This window comes from Neodiprion fabricii, chromosome 2 (genome assembly GCF_021155785.1).
Source record: "Neodiprion fabricii isolate iyNeoFabr1 chromosome 2, iyNeoFabr1.1, whole genome shotgun sequence".
NCBI lineage: Eukaryota > Metazoa > Arthropoda > Insecta > Hymenoptera > Diprionidae > Neodiprion > Neodiprion fabricii.
This window is the reverse complement of record NC_060240.1, coordinates 11,416,461-11,434,477: the sequence shown is the minus strand read 5'-3', so window position 1 is coordinate 11,434,477 and position 18,017 is coordinate 11,416,461. Positions and strand designations below refer to the sequence as shown.

The 18,017-nt window shown below is 34.0% G+C and overlaps 1 protein-coding gene across 2 annotated transcripts; it reads left to right on the top strand.

Annotated features, from left to right (window-relative positions):
- Window positions 1–1,175: 1,175 nt before the first annotated feature.
- On the top strand, window positions 1,176–17,495 carry LOC124175933 (ATP-binding cassette sub-family C member 4). 2 transcript variants are annotated; one of them, XM_046556589.1, is made up of 18 exons: window positions 1,176–1,483; window positions 2,446–2,556; window positions 2,867–3,001; window positions 3,504–3,708; window positions 4,342–4,567; window positions 4,876–5,032; window positions 6,466–6,715; window positions 6,866–7,060; window positions 7,562–7,848; window positions 7,994–8,177; window positions 9,047–9,387; window positions 9,504–9,645; window positions 10,100–10,316; window positions 10,393–10,623; window positions 11,208–11,438; window positions 11,706–12,007; window positions 12,806–13,453; window positions 14,212–17,495. In XM_046556589.1, exons 1-18 carry the CDS (start codon window positions 1,410–1,412, stop codon window positions 14,278–14,280), a joined length of 4,005 nt encoding a protein of 1,334 aa, XP_046412545.1. In that variant the 5' UTR covers window positions 1,176–1,409; the 3' UTR covers window positions 14,281–17,495. The 2 variants fall into 2 exon arrangements, with proteins under 2 accessions (XP_046412545.1, XP_046412546.1); XM_046556590.1 differs by lacking the exons at window positions 1,176–1,483; window positions 2,446–2,556 and having other exon boundaries at window positions 2,900–3,001; window positions 3,509–3,708.
- The last annotated feature ends 522 nt before the right edge of the window (window positions 17,496–18,017 follow it).

The window sequence follows — 18,017 nt, the reverse complement described above, 5'->3', positions numbered from 1 at the left end:
ATTATGTACATAGTAAGTCATAAGATGGTTGGGACTACGAATGTGTCATCACGAAATGACTCCAAATTTTTTCGTTGACAGATAGCGCTGTGACCATAGAGAACTACCCGCTTCCGGTTTATGGATATGTAGGTTTGTATGCATCTATGTATGTAGCTCCAGTGCTCGCATCATACTTGAATCGGCGGAAATGATGGGTCTTTGATAACAAAAGCGGTGCCTGCTGTTTAATTTTTTGGCAACCATATTTTCACTCAACACCCTTTACACATATCTTTTCTCTGTAGTACTCTGTGGTGGAAGGTAAATTCGACGTGCAGAAAAAGTGCGCACTTCGGCCGATGAAAAAGATTCTTTGTTTCTATGCTAGGAAGGGTTCATCCTCTTGAAATCTGCTCAATGGTCAGCTACGATGGAAGCCGACTCGATGTTGAACCTGTACTCATTCTGTGAGGGTCTTGAATGAACTAAAGCAGTAATCACCAATAAAACAAGATTTGAGAATATCTTTATGCAATCTTTGCACCCGGAAAACCTAGTTGCGATTCATATTCGGGAGCCCCTAGAGTTTACTTCTGCCATCCATCGTTGACCCAACTTGGACTTATCGAGTAGTCATTATTATATTTCAGTGGTAACCCTATCCTAATCAAGAGGGCCATATGTTCCTCGGTAGTGTGTAATTTGTAGAGTTTCAGTGACGTTGCTGCAGTGTCCGGTCGACAATGATGGACCCACTGTCTTTATCTAACACATGAATCAGCAAAGGGCAAGACATGTATATGATCAGTCAGCGTTATCGGCACTGCATTTCTGGCTGGCTCCTTGGAGCATTCTCCTTCATAGGGTATGGTTACTCGATGCTTCTGTGCGTTGAGCATGAACATAAGACACAGTGTAGAAGAAGACTGCTGCCCTTATCACCTTATGGGCTTCGCTCAGCGGGTGAGGCATGGTAATGGTTGTCGGTATTGCATGGTAAGGGCTGCAGTATTCTGCTATGCCGGCCTGATTTAACACTAAGGTCACGTATGACGGGTCGGTAACTGCAGCGCAGTGAATTATCCCCTGAACTCAGTCGGAATATGCTTTAAGCCCAGGGCTAATTGCTTTTACGGTATATCTTCAGTCACGCTACGAGTAAAGACAGCAATCTGTAAATACTGACAGTTCTGTTAGTTGACCTTGCGTGAAGTCTCGTGACCACGTTTGGTTGTTACTGCAGCCAGCATCTCATTGTAAGCCAGCGGGAGCGGTTGGCTGGTGTGCAATGATGAGTTAGTCGGTGTCAGAAGTATTGATCCTGATTGCGATCAATTATTTTCTAAGTATAGATCTATAGTCTGGGCTTTACGTGGATTATTTTTGATGCCTTATGATCATCGGCTTATGATAAACATCTTGGCAGAATGGACAGCAGTCGAAAGTACGATAATCCCAGTCCCCAAGTTAAGGCCAATCCTTTCAGCCGATTATTTTTTTGGTGAGTAAAGTTGTAAATCCACAAGTGTTTTATGCCTACCAAAACGTTCTTCAACGTTGTCCCATTAATTCTAAAAATATACGCCTAGTCTGGCAGAATAAAACTTGCCAACATAACAAAGACTTTACATTCATTCGCATTCTATTGTTGTACATACAGTTCACTATTCTATTGTGTGATAACATTCAATTGTATTGACATTTGACTCATCAGACTATTCGTTACATATGACATTTTCTGTATATCATCACTTTGATGATGTAATCGCACATATCTACATAATCATGGATTTTGTTCAATTCTACTACAAAATTTGGGAATATCTTATCATGCGAATATGACACAGATATGGGTGCTATCACTTTAAAATTGATTACGGTTAATCAAATTGAATTGTATTGATGTGGACAATTTATTGCATAAAACTGGTTTGAACCTATTTGGTAAATTTTCTAAAAAAATGGTGCATTATTTTGAATGCAAAAAATATGAACATTATAAATTTGCCCCACACATATTATTTCAATGAGCATCACAAGTTTTAAGGAATGCTGTCGTCATATCCAGCTGACTGAATTCGCTGATGCGAGTTTTCCGATTACTTCCGATTTTTCATCCCACATTCAACGATTATTTACAACGTACGATGAAATTAGAAATTATTCAAAATTTGAAATAATAACTTGTCTGCTCTGACAGTAAAGTAGTGAAAAAAGTGACATCTTGTAATTTCTGATCAGTAAATTTAGCAAACACCATTCTATTGTTTATAAGTGAATGAGTGGTGAATGGAAATTTTATTTTACCACTCATTTCAAAGCAATAATCAGAAAATCTGTAATGATGGCAATTTACGTTATAGTAAAGTAAGACCGTTCAAGGGTGCATATGTTTAGACTTTCAAAACACATCTTAGATTTCTTTGCAATCTTTTCACACATGATGTACAATGACTTTTACAGGTGGTTGAAGTCGCTCTTTGCGTATGGCAGAACTCATGATTTGGAAGTCAAAGATTTGTATAACGCCCTTCCTGAAGACCATAGCGCACCACTTGGAGATATCCTTGAAGAGTAAACAACCTTATATAAATATACATTCTATTTTTAAAAATAGTGAAACCCAGGATTACTGCTAATTTTATGCTCATTGTGTTATTTCTGAAAAGTACTCATTGTTTCTGTCCTAGGACCTAAAAACACAATTTTTCAATTTCAAAGTGGAAAGTTCTAGAATTCTGAATTACTCGACTATTTGGCATTCTATTTTACTATAGTTCTTATCATAAAGGCTGAATATAATATTTGAGTTTCCATGGTTTATCATAATTTTAAATCTAAGATGTAGAAAAATATTTGCTAATATATATTACAATTTTTACAGAAATTGGAAAAATGAATTAAAAAATGCTAAGGAAGAAAATAGAAAACCAAAACTGCTACAAGCGATAAAGAAAACTTTTGCAAGGTCATATTATATTTATGGTATATGGATACTGATTTTATCTGTATTCATTAGGTGAGATGAACTCAAATTGTAACACTGTTCATTACATTTTTATTTTGGGAGGTCGACAAATTGCAGATTTCTCCAAATTTCTAGTGAAAAATTTTATCAAAGATAGGGTATTGCTGGAATTTATTGTACCTACTCTTTAAATGGTCTGTTTTATATACCTATATGTACTATGAGTTTTTTCTTTCAAATGCTGCCAGAATTAAGCAGAGAGGGAGATGACAATCAAAAATTTAACCACATTTTTATTTGACACGAAATTATGCATAGTCTGATCTAGAATAAAAAAAAAATTTTGTTGAATGTGGTGCATTATTAATGTTAAAATCTACTTTGGCTGTGATATCTGCTGCAATTATTGGTTTCCGAATCAAAAAAGAAGGCATTTTCTTTGCCCTACAAAGTATAAAACCTAATCAGCAAAATTTTTCAGCCAGCAGAGCATGAAATGTGAACGTAACTTTTATTAAATTCATAAATGAAAAGTAGTACAATATTTTTCCAGAGTAGCACAACCGTTTGTGTTGGGACTTTTGATCGCCCACTTTAAACCTTGCTCGGGTTCTACTTCTGAAGAAGCTTATATGTACGCCACTGCAGTCGTGGTCTTGGCTTGGGCAAATGCTGCGATTTCACATCACGTAAATGTGGGGCAACTACGAGTTGGCATGAGAGTTCGCATCGCATGCAGTTCTCTGGTTTACCGAAAAGTGAGTGAATATTATTTTGAAGATATTATCAAGTGACAATAAAAATGAAGATGTGACCTAGTGAAAAAAGTTCTAAAATATTTCACGTAATATTTATTAGAAATTCAGTAATGAGAAAAATTCTGTATTAATTCTGCAAAAGTTTAAATTAGTCTGACAATGTCTGAGAGATTTGAGAAATTCCGTTTCTAGAAAGAAGTTATCTTCTTTGAAGGAACCTTAACTTACAATGGAAATCTATAAAAAAAAACTTTGAGTTTGCGTATTTTTGACTTTTTTTGATCAAGTTGAGGTTGAGGTGAAAATTAAACCAATTTCTAAGGAAAACTCGATTTTTTTTAGAACTTAAATTTGTTTTACCCAACTAACAAAATCTGAATTCTGGAATTTTCTGATATATAGCACCACATTATAAACAAACTAGGATGGGCTTCTAAGAGAGATTATAAGTTCACACATTTGAAATTAATTAGCCTCAAATATTGCCAAACTTCACATTCTAAGTAGATTTGGAGAAAATTCTGGTAGTTTCTGAAAATAATTTTAGCTCGGGTATCGAATTTGTCCTTATTGATTAGTTAAAATAAACGCTTATCGATCATCGAACACTTACACACCTATTTCCATTTCCAGATCTTGCGTTTGTCGAGATGCGCATCCAATAAAACTGCCAGTGGACAGGTCGTCAATCTGCTTTCGAACGATGTTGCAAGATTTGATACGGTTGGCATGTTTTTACATTACATTTGGGTATTGCCGATTCAGGGTGCCCTAATCACCTACCTTGTCTGGCGCAGTGTCCAGGTTGCCTCATTGGCTGGGATATTATTAATCACTATACAAACAGTTCCGTTACAAGGTAAACCGTATATGAAAATAAATGTATTGCATATGAAGCTAATGTTTTAGATGAATGGGAAATTTTTATGTACAGAAATTATTCAATCAATACACTTGGGGAGTGAATTTGAAATTAGGCTCTACAATCTACAAATTTATCTAAATTCCTACTCTTGGAGTACTCTTCTCTTTTTTGTTTATTAAAGTTGGATGTTTTGAATTTTACTCATTCGGATTAGAAAAGTTTTTTTCATCCAAAATAGACCTAATTTTGCTAAACTAATTGTTACGTCAAAGTATGTAATATAAAATTCGATATACTTCCAGGATATTTAAGCAGATGGACGTCAAAGTTAAGGATGAAAATTGCCTTAAGAACTGATACAAGAGTACGATTGATGAACGAAATAGTTAGTGGGGTTCAAGTTATCAAAATGTATGCATGGGAAAAGCCGTTCGAGAAACTTGTATCAATGGCGAGAAGGTTTGTGATTTATTTTTCATGTATTAAAATTTTTCTGTTCCCGAAAAATATACACACCTTGAATAACAATTTTTTACAAGAACTGGTATGTTCTAACTTACAATGAAATATTTTGGTACATATAATCTTTTCGCAGGAAATAAATTCAAGAATATTTCAGATTTATCTAACAACAGTTATGATAGTTAAAGTTAAGAAAAGTAAAAGAGGTGTCGTATGGTACAGACCGCATAATTCATTAAAATTGTCTGAAATTTTGTATAAATTTTTGACATCTATGTACCTCCAGTGCGAACAATTAATATTCCTGTATATAGTGACAGATGTCTTTCCTACATTTTCGACTGTGAATGAGATTATTTTTTCCCCAAAAATCTTGCAAGTTTTGCTGGATAACATTCTAATCTAAATTAAATAGCTCGAAACTTATTTGTGTGTACTAAAATTACGTAATTTTTGAATGCTTAAACTCAGTTTGAGGACGTTCTGTTGGACAATGTGATTTGTGCCCTATGAGAAATACCTTTGTTTATGAATCTTCATCTTCTTTTAAGAGCTTTCACTGAATAGTCTTTCTTCACTGCAAATACGTCTTCACGTTTGAAAATCAAATCAGCAAGCTAACATTCGAAACATTCTATTAAAATTTATAGTCTTTTCTGACAACGTAAAAAATATTTGGCTTCTGTTCCGTTATATTTCAGTCTATCTCTAAAAACTCCTCTCTACCTACCTTTTCCACGAAGACTAATCTTTAAACGATCATTACTTCAACTCCTAAGACTCGTACATCTTTAACCAGAACCTCAAAACCTGACCAATCTAAATTTTTTAAACAAACTACCCACTCTGCTAACACAGCTAATCTCCACAAATTAAAAATTTTCTATTCCTATCAAAATCTCACTTCCACCATTGCCAACAATCGAGACTCTACTCAACTTTGAAATCAGTCTTTTGAAAAGATTACAACTAAAAACACGCAACATCTCAAGCTCAATCAAAACATTTAATATTACACAAGTACTCTTTGTAGTGTCCAACCATTAAATAACAATACTGTTGTGAATCAGTAAAGAAAACATTATTCAATCTTTAATCTTTTCACATTTAATCTCAAGCAATCTGTTGCACTTAGTCTCAAGTGTTATTAAGGTATATAAGGTTTGTTAATAGCAAATTTTAGCGAAAAATCATTAAAACAATCAACCCATTTGCATAGTCACACAATAACGTTGACCACGTATGACATCATGGACAACACAGCATCTGCTGCACTGAAAAACATCAAATATCATATAATATTATTTCAAAGATATTTAATAGCAAGATATACCGTGGAAATTTGTGTGCGATCGAAATAAGAGTTTCGTTTGCTGACTTTTCACTGCTTTGACAAAGTCGTATCCATTGATAAATGTTTTTATTTGCAGCTATGAGGTGGAGGTTTTAACTCTGACGTCATATCTGAGAGGGTTCTACCTTGCAACAATGGTTTTCACTGAACGTACAACTCTATTTTTCACAATCATGACATATGTACTTATCGGTAACGAAATATCTGCCGACATAGCATTTTCACTGGCACAGTACTTCAACATTCTTCAATGCACCATGGCTATCTTTTACCCTCTGGCTGTCTCAATGTTAGCTGAAAGTTTGGTATCAATCAAACGTCTCCAGGTATGGTAATCAATATAAACTCTTTATACATTCTGGAATTCATTCCAAATAAAGACACGGCTGAATGAGATATACAAAAAATTCGAAAAGCTTCTTACAGGATCACAAAATGTTATCAAACTTTAATTGTAATTTTTTAAATATTTTCAGACCTTCCTATCTCTTGAAGAAAACGTTCCTTCCCTTCAGCGGCATCCATCTGGCGATCAGAAAGATGCTATCATAACAAAAAATGTTACCACTTCGTGGACTGAAAATTCTATTGCAAATACGCTCCACCGCATAGATATTCGTATTGAATCAGGAACATTATGCGCCATTGTGGGATCAGTTGGTTCTGGAAAGGTACACCATACCGTTGCTAAAGAAAGTTCACGATGCAAAAAATTCTCAGTAATTTTTCAGAAATCTAGTAACATTTTTGGACAATCCTAAGAAAAATTATGTATCATTTCTGGCACATAGTTGTCACTGCTGGCAGGGAAAACCAGGAATTGAGGGAAAAACTTTTAAAAAATGTCGCGTTTTTGTTAAGAACTTATATTTTTTCAAATCTTTTTTTTTACATCACACATCAAAACGATCTGACGTCTAATGTGTATTTTCTGACTGTATTGTGTTATGGAAAATTAGAATGGATTTCTGAGAAAAATTACAAATTTCCTGGAATCAGTGGAAAAGAATTTTTCTGAAATGCTTTTATATCGTTACTATTTGCCTTCATAATTTCATTTCATTCTTTCACTCTACATTGCTCAGCAATTTCTTTCGGATTCTCCAGAAAATCGTATTTTTCTACATCGCATTAATTTCAGTTTTTTATTTAAAATTGTTTACAATTTTTAGAGTTCCTTTCTGCAATTAATTCTGGGTGAACTTCCACCAACTCAAGGTCAGATTTATGTTAACGGCTCTGTTGCGTATGCCAGTCAAGAACCATGGCTTTTCGGTGGCAGTGTTCGTAACAATATACTATTTGGCCAAGAGTATGATAAAGAAAAATACAGAGAAGTTACAAAAGTTTGTGCTCTCCTAAAAGACTTCGAGCAATTCCCTCAGGGTGATAAGAGTATTGTTGGCGAAAAAGGTGCGTCACTGAGCGGCGGACAACGCGCCAGAGTTAATTTGGCCAGGTAATTGCTTTCAAATGCATATAAAAACATTTGCAAAAAAAATTGGATTCTTCCTACTTCATTGAAACAATATGGTGTTGATAATATAATTTTTGGACTAAGAGTAGATAAAGTACTACAACTGTTACTAAATTGGTTATTACAGAGCTGTCTACAGAAATGCAGATATATATCTCCTGGATGATCCGCTTTCTGCAGTTGATACACACGTGGGTAAACAACTGTTCGACGAATGCATAAATGGCTACCTAAAACAGAAGACGAGAATTCTAGTAACGCATCAAATACAATATTTAAAAAATGCTGACATGATTATTGTCTTAGATAACGTGAGTATTCGATAGTTATTGCAGAAAAATTGCATAGTTTGACCACTTCGTATAAGGATAATCGGCTGTGCGTTCAAATCAAAAGTTAAGGAATGAAAAAGAATCGCTTTAAAAATCTGAGGCAGTTATTTGTGCCAACGATGTGCTGATCAAAAAATATTGCTACAATCTAATAGAATTGATTCTGACCAAATTTTATCGAACTACGATATCAACAATTCAAGTACAAGTTTTATTGTTAGGACGTTTAAAATGATTAAGCATCGTTATTTTTCGTCCGAGTCTGATTTTTTTCAGCTTATTTCGTTCATCATAGAGATTTCCAGATATCATCCGAAATTTTTTTTACAAATATTCAGTTATCTCCAGAGTGGAATAAAATAGTTTTGCATGAGTACCGGATAACAACTGTACGTCAAAAATTACATTTATGCATTACATCTGTACTCTAATTTGAGACTTTTTTAAGGTATTTCAACAAATTTTTGGGGATCTGATCGTCCGCTGAAAGAGCCCAAAAGCAGTAGAATCTAATTAAAAAAACATGACAATTCAAACATTCTGAACGTTCTGATTATAAAACCTTTTCTCAAATTCTGGGTATCTTTTTTTGGGTTGTTCAGATTATCTCGAAATCATTTCTATTACATTGCAGGGATCTTATTTCATTCACATTTGTCATTATTGGCGCAAATAACGCTGTTTGAGATTTTTTGAAATTAATTTTGTTCTCTTTTAACCATTGATTCGAATCGTACCACCTATTCTTTTTCAAAACAAACAGCAGTTGGTTTCCTTTATATCGAAAGATTTGAAATTTCAACCTTGAAACACCTGTATCCAATCAACACAAAACTTGTCCTGAATAGGGCAAAGTTGCAAGTCAAGGGTCATTTGAAGAATTGCAAAAAAATAATACAACATTTGCGAATTTGCTGAACGAAGACGAGTCTGAAGAAAAGGTTAAAGCTGTGGTACACCCACCTGCAGAACGAATGGTATCCGAAATTTCAAACCTGAACGAAGATGAGGATATAGAAGATGAGCCCAAAGAGACTGACGAATTGATGGCCAAAGGCGGTGTCTCGAGTATGCTGTATTGGCAATATTTCAGAGCTGGCGGGTCAACATTCATGATTCTAATGGTTATATTTACATTGATTTTGGGTCAACTGGCCAGCAGTGGAACCGACTACTGGCTATCATATTGGTAATTATACAGACATTTTGAAGTTTCGACAGTTATTAACATCCCAAAGTGCCAAAAAAATATCTGCGATCGGAATTTCTCGTATTAATTCTGATTCGTTTGCCATTTTAAAATAGGACTAAACAAGAAGACCGTCAATTAATGGAAAAACCGCCCGAAAATTGCACAATCAACAATTTTCCAAGCAATGCAACAATCCCCATACTTTCATCTAACGATTCTGAGTTAAATTCATCAAATACTCCGCTTACAACATTAGTAAGTTCCACAGATGTCATACGCTTTTCATTTTATCTATAATTTTCCCTGTGTTTAATTTGAAATACCTTGTTCTCACAATTAATTTCAACAAGTGCGCATTAGACTTGTCATTGAAAAGTATAGTAATGAAGGATTTATGCTAAGGTTGTGAGATTAGTCGATCACAGTAGACTTTGACGAACCGTTTTGACATCAGAAACAGCGATTAATTGAGTATTCAGAAAAACGATGAATCGAAAAGACGATTAATTTAAAAAGCAGGTTAATCGGAGAAAATGATTATCAAACATTTCGAATAATTACTTTGATGATAAAACAATGAATTAAAGCTTACGATTTAATCAATCAAATGCTTAGAGTAAATTTATACAAAAAAAAGTACTTTATTCTGGTATATCATCCGCTTCTGCAATTGAGGTGTACCAATTAATAAAATGTGTTGCATATTCAGGTTATTCCAAAAGATCTGACTGCACAAGCATCTCACTTTGACACAAGTATGGCATTATGGATTTACGGTGGCTGTATAACTGGAAGTGTTGTGATAACAATACTTCGAAGTTTACTTTTTTTCAAACTATGCATGAACGCCAGCAAAGGTTTACACAACACGATGTTTGCAAACATTTTGAAAGCCCCCATGCATTTCTTTGATACAAATCCTTCCGGTGAGTAATGATTCTCTGCGACAACTATCTTGCAAAATTCGTGAATTCACATATCAACACTTCAATTATCCCCCAGGACGTATTCTTAATCGATTTTCAAAGGATATGGGAGCAATAGACGAAATTCTTCCCCGAGTGATGATAGAATCTCTACAAGTTTACCTTGTAATGTCTGGTATCCTGATTCAAGTGGTCATAATCAATTGGTGGATGATATTTGCAATAATCGTTATGGGATTCCTGTACTGGCTAATCCAACAAATTTACGTCTCATCGGCTCGTGATATCAAACGACTGGAAGGTGTTAGTAAGTATTTACAGTTCTGAGAATTTTCAACGTACTGTTTTGTCAATCATCTCCCCATTTCATCAGGCTTCTAGAATAAACTCATATTCTGTACGAATTTAATTTATTATCAAAAATCTGAAAAAGTTTTTTAGTTTTTGACTATTCTGACCAATTTTAGGTAGTGATTAAAATCGAGAAAGTGTTTGAAAAAAAAAACCTCATATTTATTCAGCTCTTTATTCTGTATCACAAATCTGAGAAAAACCTGCAGGATTCTGGTATTTCGCCATCTTTTCTGACAGCATCACGTATCTGTAAAAAAATATTTCTAGCTACGCTAGTATTATCATAAATTTTGATAAATTTTCAATTACCAAGGTTTTCTATAAACTTGATTAAATTAATTCTGTCTGCACAGGAATTGAGATATTTCCACAAAACTCGTAGACATTATTATAATCTGCCAGAGATTTTTTTTAGAAAAAGCATCAAACTGTCAGAAGTTCTTTTTCGGAATAGATTGGTAGAAATTTCTGTAAATTTCTTAGAATAATGTTTACTTGGGATTTATATTTACTCCCCAATATTAATTGAATTCACAGCAAAAAGCCCTGTGTTTTCACATGTGAGTGCTTCCTTGAGTGGATTAGCGACGATCCGATCATCTGGAGTAGAAGAGATGTTGCGCCAAGAGTTTGACATCCATCAAAACTTGAATACCGCAGCTTACTATCTTACCATTATAAGTAGCACGGCTTTTGGATTTTGGCTGGATATGGTATCCCTTGCCTTTGTTTCATTTGTCACGTACAGCTTCATTTTCTTAAATCATGGTAAGTGGAGAGAATTTTTTATTCAAGTACTATATGGACCTACCACCAAAAAGCCGTAACCAGTAGAGTAATAAGAAAAATAACTGGTAACCTTATTACTCAATATGTTATCTGGAATGTGAAGGTAATTTTTCAGGTTGCGTTTCAGTGGTTGAGAGATATCGATATTGCTATTTTCGTCGTTATTGTTACTTTGTTAAATAATCGTTCTCGCTTTTCATACGAGTGAAAAGACCTCAAGTTTTGTAATTCGATCTTTGTTTCAAGGTAATACATTCGCTGGCGATGTTGGACTGGCAATTTCACAAGTACTGATTTTGTGCGGAATGCTGCAACATGGAGTGCGTCAAATGGCAGAAGTTATTTCTCAGATGACAAGCGTCGAGCGTGTTCTACAGTTTACCAAACTCGAGAAGGAGGGACCTTTCGAGAGCGAGCCTGGTCAAAAACCCCCAGCACAATGGCCGAGTGAAGGTCAAATTCAATTCAATCACACATATCTGCGCTATGTGGAGTCCGAACCTCCAGTTCTCAAGGACCTGAATGTTGTAATCAAGCCTGGAATGAAGGTAGGTTTAGGGATGATCGGGCCGCACTGTCTGAATAAACAGTTGATAAACTACCATTTACCAAATCTCAACAATGTAATTTAAGCCAGTGATGGCGGACACGAATGAAACAGCATCCCTACTGTGTAATGGAAATGGATCAAAGTAAATACGAAGAACACAAGTTGCGATAACTACAATTTGAGTAAAGGTTTTGCAATTTAAAGCCTCAATCAGAATCAGTTTTCAATCAGAATCCAACACTTTTGGGCTCATTATTTCGAGAACATTCTCATGAATTGTTTGGAAAATTTTCAAGAAATAATACATTCTAGCATGGTTATAACACGCTAATATGACTGTTGCTAAACATCTATTCTGCCATAGTCAAAAAAACTATTTCTGTCCACTTTCAACATAACTATTGGCACAATTTTTTTCAGACAATTGCTGAAAATCTCTATGGCAAACAAAGTATATAATTTAATCCGTTTGAACGTTCTAATTTCAAAACTTTCCTTTTAATGTTTATATCTTAGCTTGAGGTATTCAAATTTGGTCAGACTCATTTATTTTACGTGGTAGGGATTTTTTTTCGTCCATGTTTATTTTCAAAAAGTATTTGCTCTTTTTAACTTTTGATTTTGGCTGTGTAGCCCATTCATTCTTGAAAATAGGTGAATCAAATCATTAATATTCACAAGAATTCCACATCTCTAGGAAAAACCCAGTGAAATGTAACCAAATAGTCAGTTCTTGATAAAGAAATATCTGATGATCTTGCTCTGTGAAATTATCCGGCATTTCAATTGACCTCAGGTTGGAATAGTCGGCCGCACTGGAGCTGGCAAATCTTCGCTCATCTCAGCTCTGTTTCGCTTAGCAAAAGTGGAAGGGGAAATAGTTTTGGACAATATAGACACTAAAAAGATTGGCCTTCACGATTTGAGAACAAAAATCTCGATAATACCGCAAGTGCCAGTTTTATTCTCTGCCACAGTGAGAGACAATCTTGATCCCTTTCACAAGTTTGAAGATGCCAAACTTTGGCTTGCCCTAGACCAAGTCGAACTGAAGGATTCTATCGCGTCGCTTGATCACCTTGTCAACGAGGGTGGAACTAATTTCAGTGCTGGACAACGCCAGCTTGTCTGTCTGGCCCGGGCACTCCTAAGGAACAACAAAGTTCTCGTTCTCGATGAAGCTACAGCAAATGTAGACCCGTCTACTGATGCCTTGATACAACATACGATAAGAACAGAATTCAAAGATTGCACTGTGTTGACCATAGCTCACAGATTGAACACAATTATGGACAGCGACAAGGTCTTAGTAATGGATCATGGACAAATAGTAGAGTTCGATCATCCTCATTTACTCTTACAAAATGAAAATGGATACTTCTCTAGAATGCTTGGCGAAATGGGGAAAAATATGGCTGAGGAACTCAAAACCGTCGCTAAAGAGGTACACTCGTTTTTCATCATCAAACTGAGCATCTAGTCACAGGAAATATAGGATAATGTCAGACATATGTACTAGAATTTTTTATCTCCGTTCATTGATTTCTTGCTTAGGACATGCATCGGTATCTGGAACTATCAAAAAATACTTAAAATGTGCAAAACGAAGAACATGATGAATTCGAGAAATATTAGAAGAATAATTATTGAAATTCTATTTATGAATAAAACATTTCAGCTTTGGTTTCATTCAAATAGAGCAAGCGCATCGTTGGGGGTAGTTTTCACTCTTTTAAACCTTTTTTCCCGCCGACAAAAAAAAAAAAGATATGTCTTTTAGTTTTCAATGATCTACAACATATATGAGTTGCAACGAATTTGAAGGGGCAAATCAAACTAGTGTTCCATGTAAGAATAAGTTATTAGGTGAAAGCGAAATCAAATGTTGCTTACCGAACGAAACAACTCAACGAGTATTTTTTGCTTTTTTTATAGTTCATTGATTTCCAGACGATCCAATAATTCATTTTTCTTTTAAATTGAATTGACGTGGTGTAAAGCACATTTTGTTTTCCTCTAATTTCAATTAGAAATGTTCCAACTTGTAATTGATTGTGATTCAGAGATGAAATTATTTGACAGAAGCAACAAAACGCAACTTGATATCCCCTGGAACTTGATTACACTAGATACTCTACCAAGTGGTTTTCCAATTACAAGTCTGATAAACATTACTGTCAACTTTTCAAAATTATTTTACAGGCCTTCGAAAGCGTTACGCAAGAAATCGTTCCAGTACATGGGTCCAATGGTACTATCCAGAAGAAGTAAAGGTCAGCCTATTCGAAAATAATATTCTTGACAATAGGCCTAAAAACATTGAGCAGACATCATTACATACCAGTAGATTGACAACTTCAAACAAAAGCATTCACAATGAATGGTTATAACCGAGTATTCTATTTGTATTTTTGAACAGTACAAACTTGTAGTTAATTTTTCCACCTTTTCAAGTCAGTGGAAGAATTTCAACTTAAAAAAACGTTAATTTTATTATCTTTATACTTCACAAAAAAACTTTAGATTATAGTAGTATTGACATAGATTAGCATCAACGGATGTATTGGAATCTTACGTGATATTTTTTTTCTGGTGCGTCGTGCTTTAGTCAGTTACTCGAAATATCCTAGTTAATAATCACAAAGTGATACGAATATTCTAGGTAAAGAAATCTTTACTACGTGATATATTTTCTCTACATTTTCATGTCCAAAAAGTCTCCAATTACTCAGAGTATTTCAACTGCACACTGAATCTACATATAATGATTCCCTATTCTGCGGCTGTGCTTAAAATTACCGACTTGATTCGAGGTATTTATCATATGTTATATACACCTTATGTGCCTAAAACTGTGGCAAAAGATTTAGAATATTTGTGATAAAAAGAATTGCCAGTGAGTATTTCACCGTTACAACGCAATGTAAAACGTGAGCACAACGAACAATTTTTACTCGAATTAGGTATTGAGAAAAAATATTCAATTTATGAATCTGTATGATTTATAACGTTTAGAGATACCTATGACCTTAAGAAATGAACTTGATTTCGTAGCATTTACATCTTATTCCATACTCAGGGATGCATGAGCTCCACCAACGAAATTAAAAATTTAGAAAACACCGAAGAAGCCGTTTAAAAAATCTCAAGCAATGTAGTCTACGCCGATAATAGTGAACACGAATTGAATAATGTCTCTACTATACAGTCGAAATGAATCCGAGAAAATTTGAATAATACAATTGTGAAATAAGAATTGGGGAAAAATTGTTATAAGTAGAACATTGAAAATCAACAAACTCCAGTGTTTTTGTGACGATTAAAACGGTTTTGGGCTTATTTTCCTAGCTACTAAACCCTCAAAAGTTTCCTAAATACATTCTAGAAATCTAATACTAAAATATAGTTATAACGCATAAATGTAATTGATGATGAACATTCGTTGTACCCTACTTTGAAAGATCTTTTTTTATAATCCATGCTGGAGCTAATTATTTGTATCATTTTTTCTGGCGACCTTTGGAAATTTCTACGATGAGAAAAATGAGTTAAAAAATATTAGAATCCGTAAAAACACCGAAGTTCAATCATTTTGAACCTATCCGATTACATAAACTTTTCTCAAATTGTTGATATATTAATTCACTATCATTGGTATCAATAACGTTACTGAAGATTTTTCAAATGGTTTTTTTTTTTCTCTTTTCCTAACATCGGTCATTAATAGTGGACATTAAAAAAAAGATTGTGCCAGAAGTGGTTTCATTCATCATGAAATCATTCAAATGAACTCAAAGTAATGAGTAAAAAAAAAAAACATAATTGGCACTGAAATTTCTACTGCCAAATATAAAATAGATTATTTCAATATGTTGTACTTAAAAAAACTTTGATTACGAATGCCAGAAGTACAATGTGATTCCAAGACAAAAGCATTTGCTCTACAAAACTCAAACACGTTCAAAATAAGCAACATTGGTTGGATGATAAATTTCAGCAATGTTATTAGTATATTTGAATCTCATTTTAATGTTTCAGTAATAATACATCCAAACAGTTGCTCTAAATTCAATCACGTTCTTTTTTGAAATCGTATTTACGCGATGCCATTACCGAACCGTGGTATATTTGTACTTATACATATATGTATATTTTCTAACATACATACATATATATATATATATATATATATATATGTATACATACATACATACATACATACGTATGTTTATGTGTATTGCTGTATGTCACAAATATTGAAAAAAGTAATTCAGTTTTTAGTTTATAGTTAAAATCAAAACGTCGTGCTGGCTGGAAAGCACATTATAATTGTCTTCATAAGTTAAGTATAGATAGACTCGATTTTCTATTTCTTGGAGGTAATTATTAACATTCATGGAAAATGTATCTGCCTCTTTGGCTCTCTATGCTCTTCCTCTCTCTTTGCAAATTAATTATTCAAAATATTCGTATAATCTACTGCAGAAGCGTCAAGTTTCTAGTTGTTTTTAGTTTTATACAAAAACTGGCACGTAGAGAAACCCTCCTTAGGCAATTGATTTACTTAACGTAATTTCATTTATATTTTCGAACTATTTTCGGTGACCACCCAAACGTGATTTTGAACTCTGCAATTTCCCAAATTTTGGATCGATTCTAACACTCAGTGAGCATTCAGTACAGAAGTGTAAAATGCACGTTAAGCAAAATACGGATATCTTGGGTGAAATTGTAAAAAAAATTACATGAAATCAGTTTGCCTTTAGAGGATTAATAAGTACATGACAATGTTTCGTTGATCAAGATCACAATGAATTAGTCATATTAATTGAGCATACATGTCAAGAGCAAATCATTGGCATTTTTTTCTTGATTTTAAAGTAGCCAGTTACTTAAAGAAATTAATCTTGGGTGCCCGAATTGCGTGAGGATTTAATTTTTATTACCTCACAAGCATTCGAAACATTTTTTCCAAACTCTTACAACTTGGGATTTTTTTTGTGCTTCATTTCTTTTTCAAAGTCTTGTATAAATGTTTAACGTATGTTAACGAAATGCTTTCATCGTTACACAATGATACGTGTTACCACCAATAATTTAAATGAAATGGTGTCACGAGACTTACAAGGAAAGTATTTTTATTGATCAGTGTGGTTTGAGAGCAAATTTTATGAAAAATTGTTTTCCAAAACTACACAACAACTTGTAAACCAATATTTTTCAACACTATTGTACAAAACTTATTACGCTATTTTTTCAGAATTATATACACAAATGTAAACATTAGAAATCCATAACAAAAACCTGGTACTTAATAGATTAAGGATGTCTTACAACCTCAAGAACAAAATAGTGATAAGCTGGTTATAAACTATAATCAGAAATCTGTATACCTCATGCATATTTGAAAATGACAATATTGAATGCACAATGTAATGTAATTCATAGTCTCAAAAATGTAATAAACTTGATTTTGAAAAACTATATTTAACAAAATCGTTTGATATTTATTACTACATATTATTTTTACGGCTGAACGGCCCTAAAATTTTCTGTCGGAAAGCGATTTTTCGATGCGGATTCTCACCAACTTGATGGGAACTCAAAATAACTCCAAAATACGGTAGAATCGACAGCTGCGATAATACCTCAAGAAGATTCGTTTTTCATCTGTAACTTTTCCGCAATTGATAACTGTGAGTTGAAACTGCGCTCAATCGACTAATCTCGATACATTACATCGGATTAAGGTTTAACTATATTTATTTAAACTTTCTCCCGTTGCAACCGATTTGTAGAACCCTACTACGGCTGGACTGTGTACCCTCAGGAATTCAAAAAAGATAACCACATCGTAAGATCAACAACTGCGAAAATACAACGAAATTTTTCTGTTTTTCGACAGTAACTTTGGAAGCTTTAATTGCGTTTTCTCTAATGTCTACATACTATATAAAACATTGACTCCTGATTTAGAAGATAGTCCAGAATAAATTTTGCATGACCTA

What these genes read in the sequence shown, in the direction of transcription:
- LOC124175933 (XM_046556589.1), top strand. Translation starts at nt 1,410, where the DNA reads ATGGACAGCAGTCGAAAGTACGATAATCCCAGTCCCCAAGTTAAGGCC. An exon ending in TATCAATCAAACGTCTCCAG is followed by an intron (nt 6,716 to 6,865) that starts GTATGGTAATCA and finishes AAATATTTTCAG; the next exon opens with ACCTTCCTATCTCTTGAAGA. An exon ending in ATACTCCGCTTACAACATTA is followed by an intron (nt 9,646 to 10,099) that starts GTAAGTTCCACA and finishes TTGCATATTCAG; the next exon opens with GTTATTCCAAAAGATCTGAC.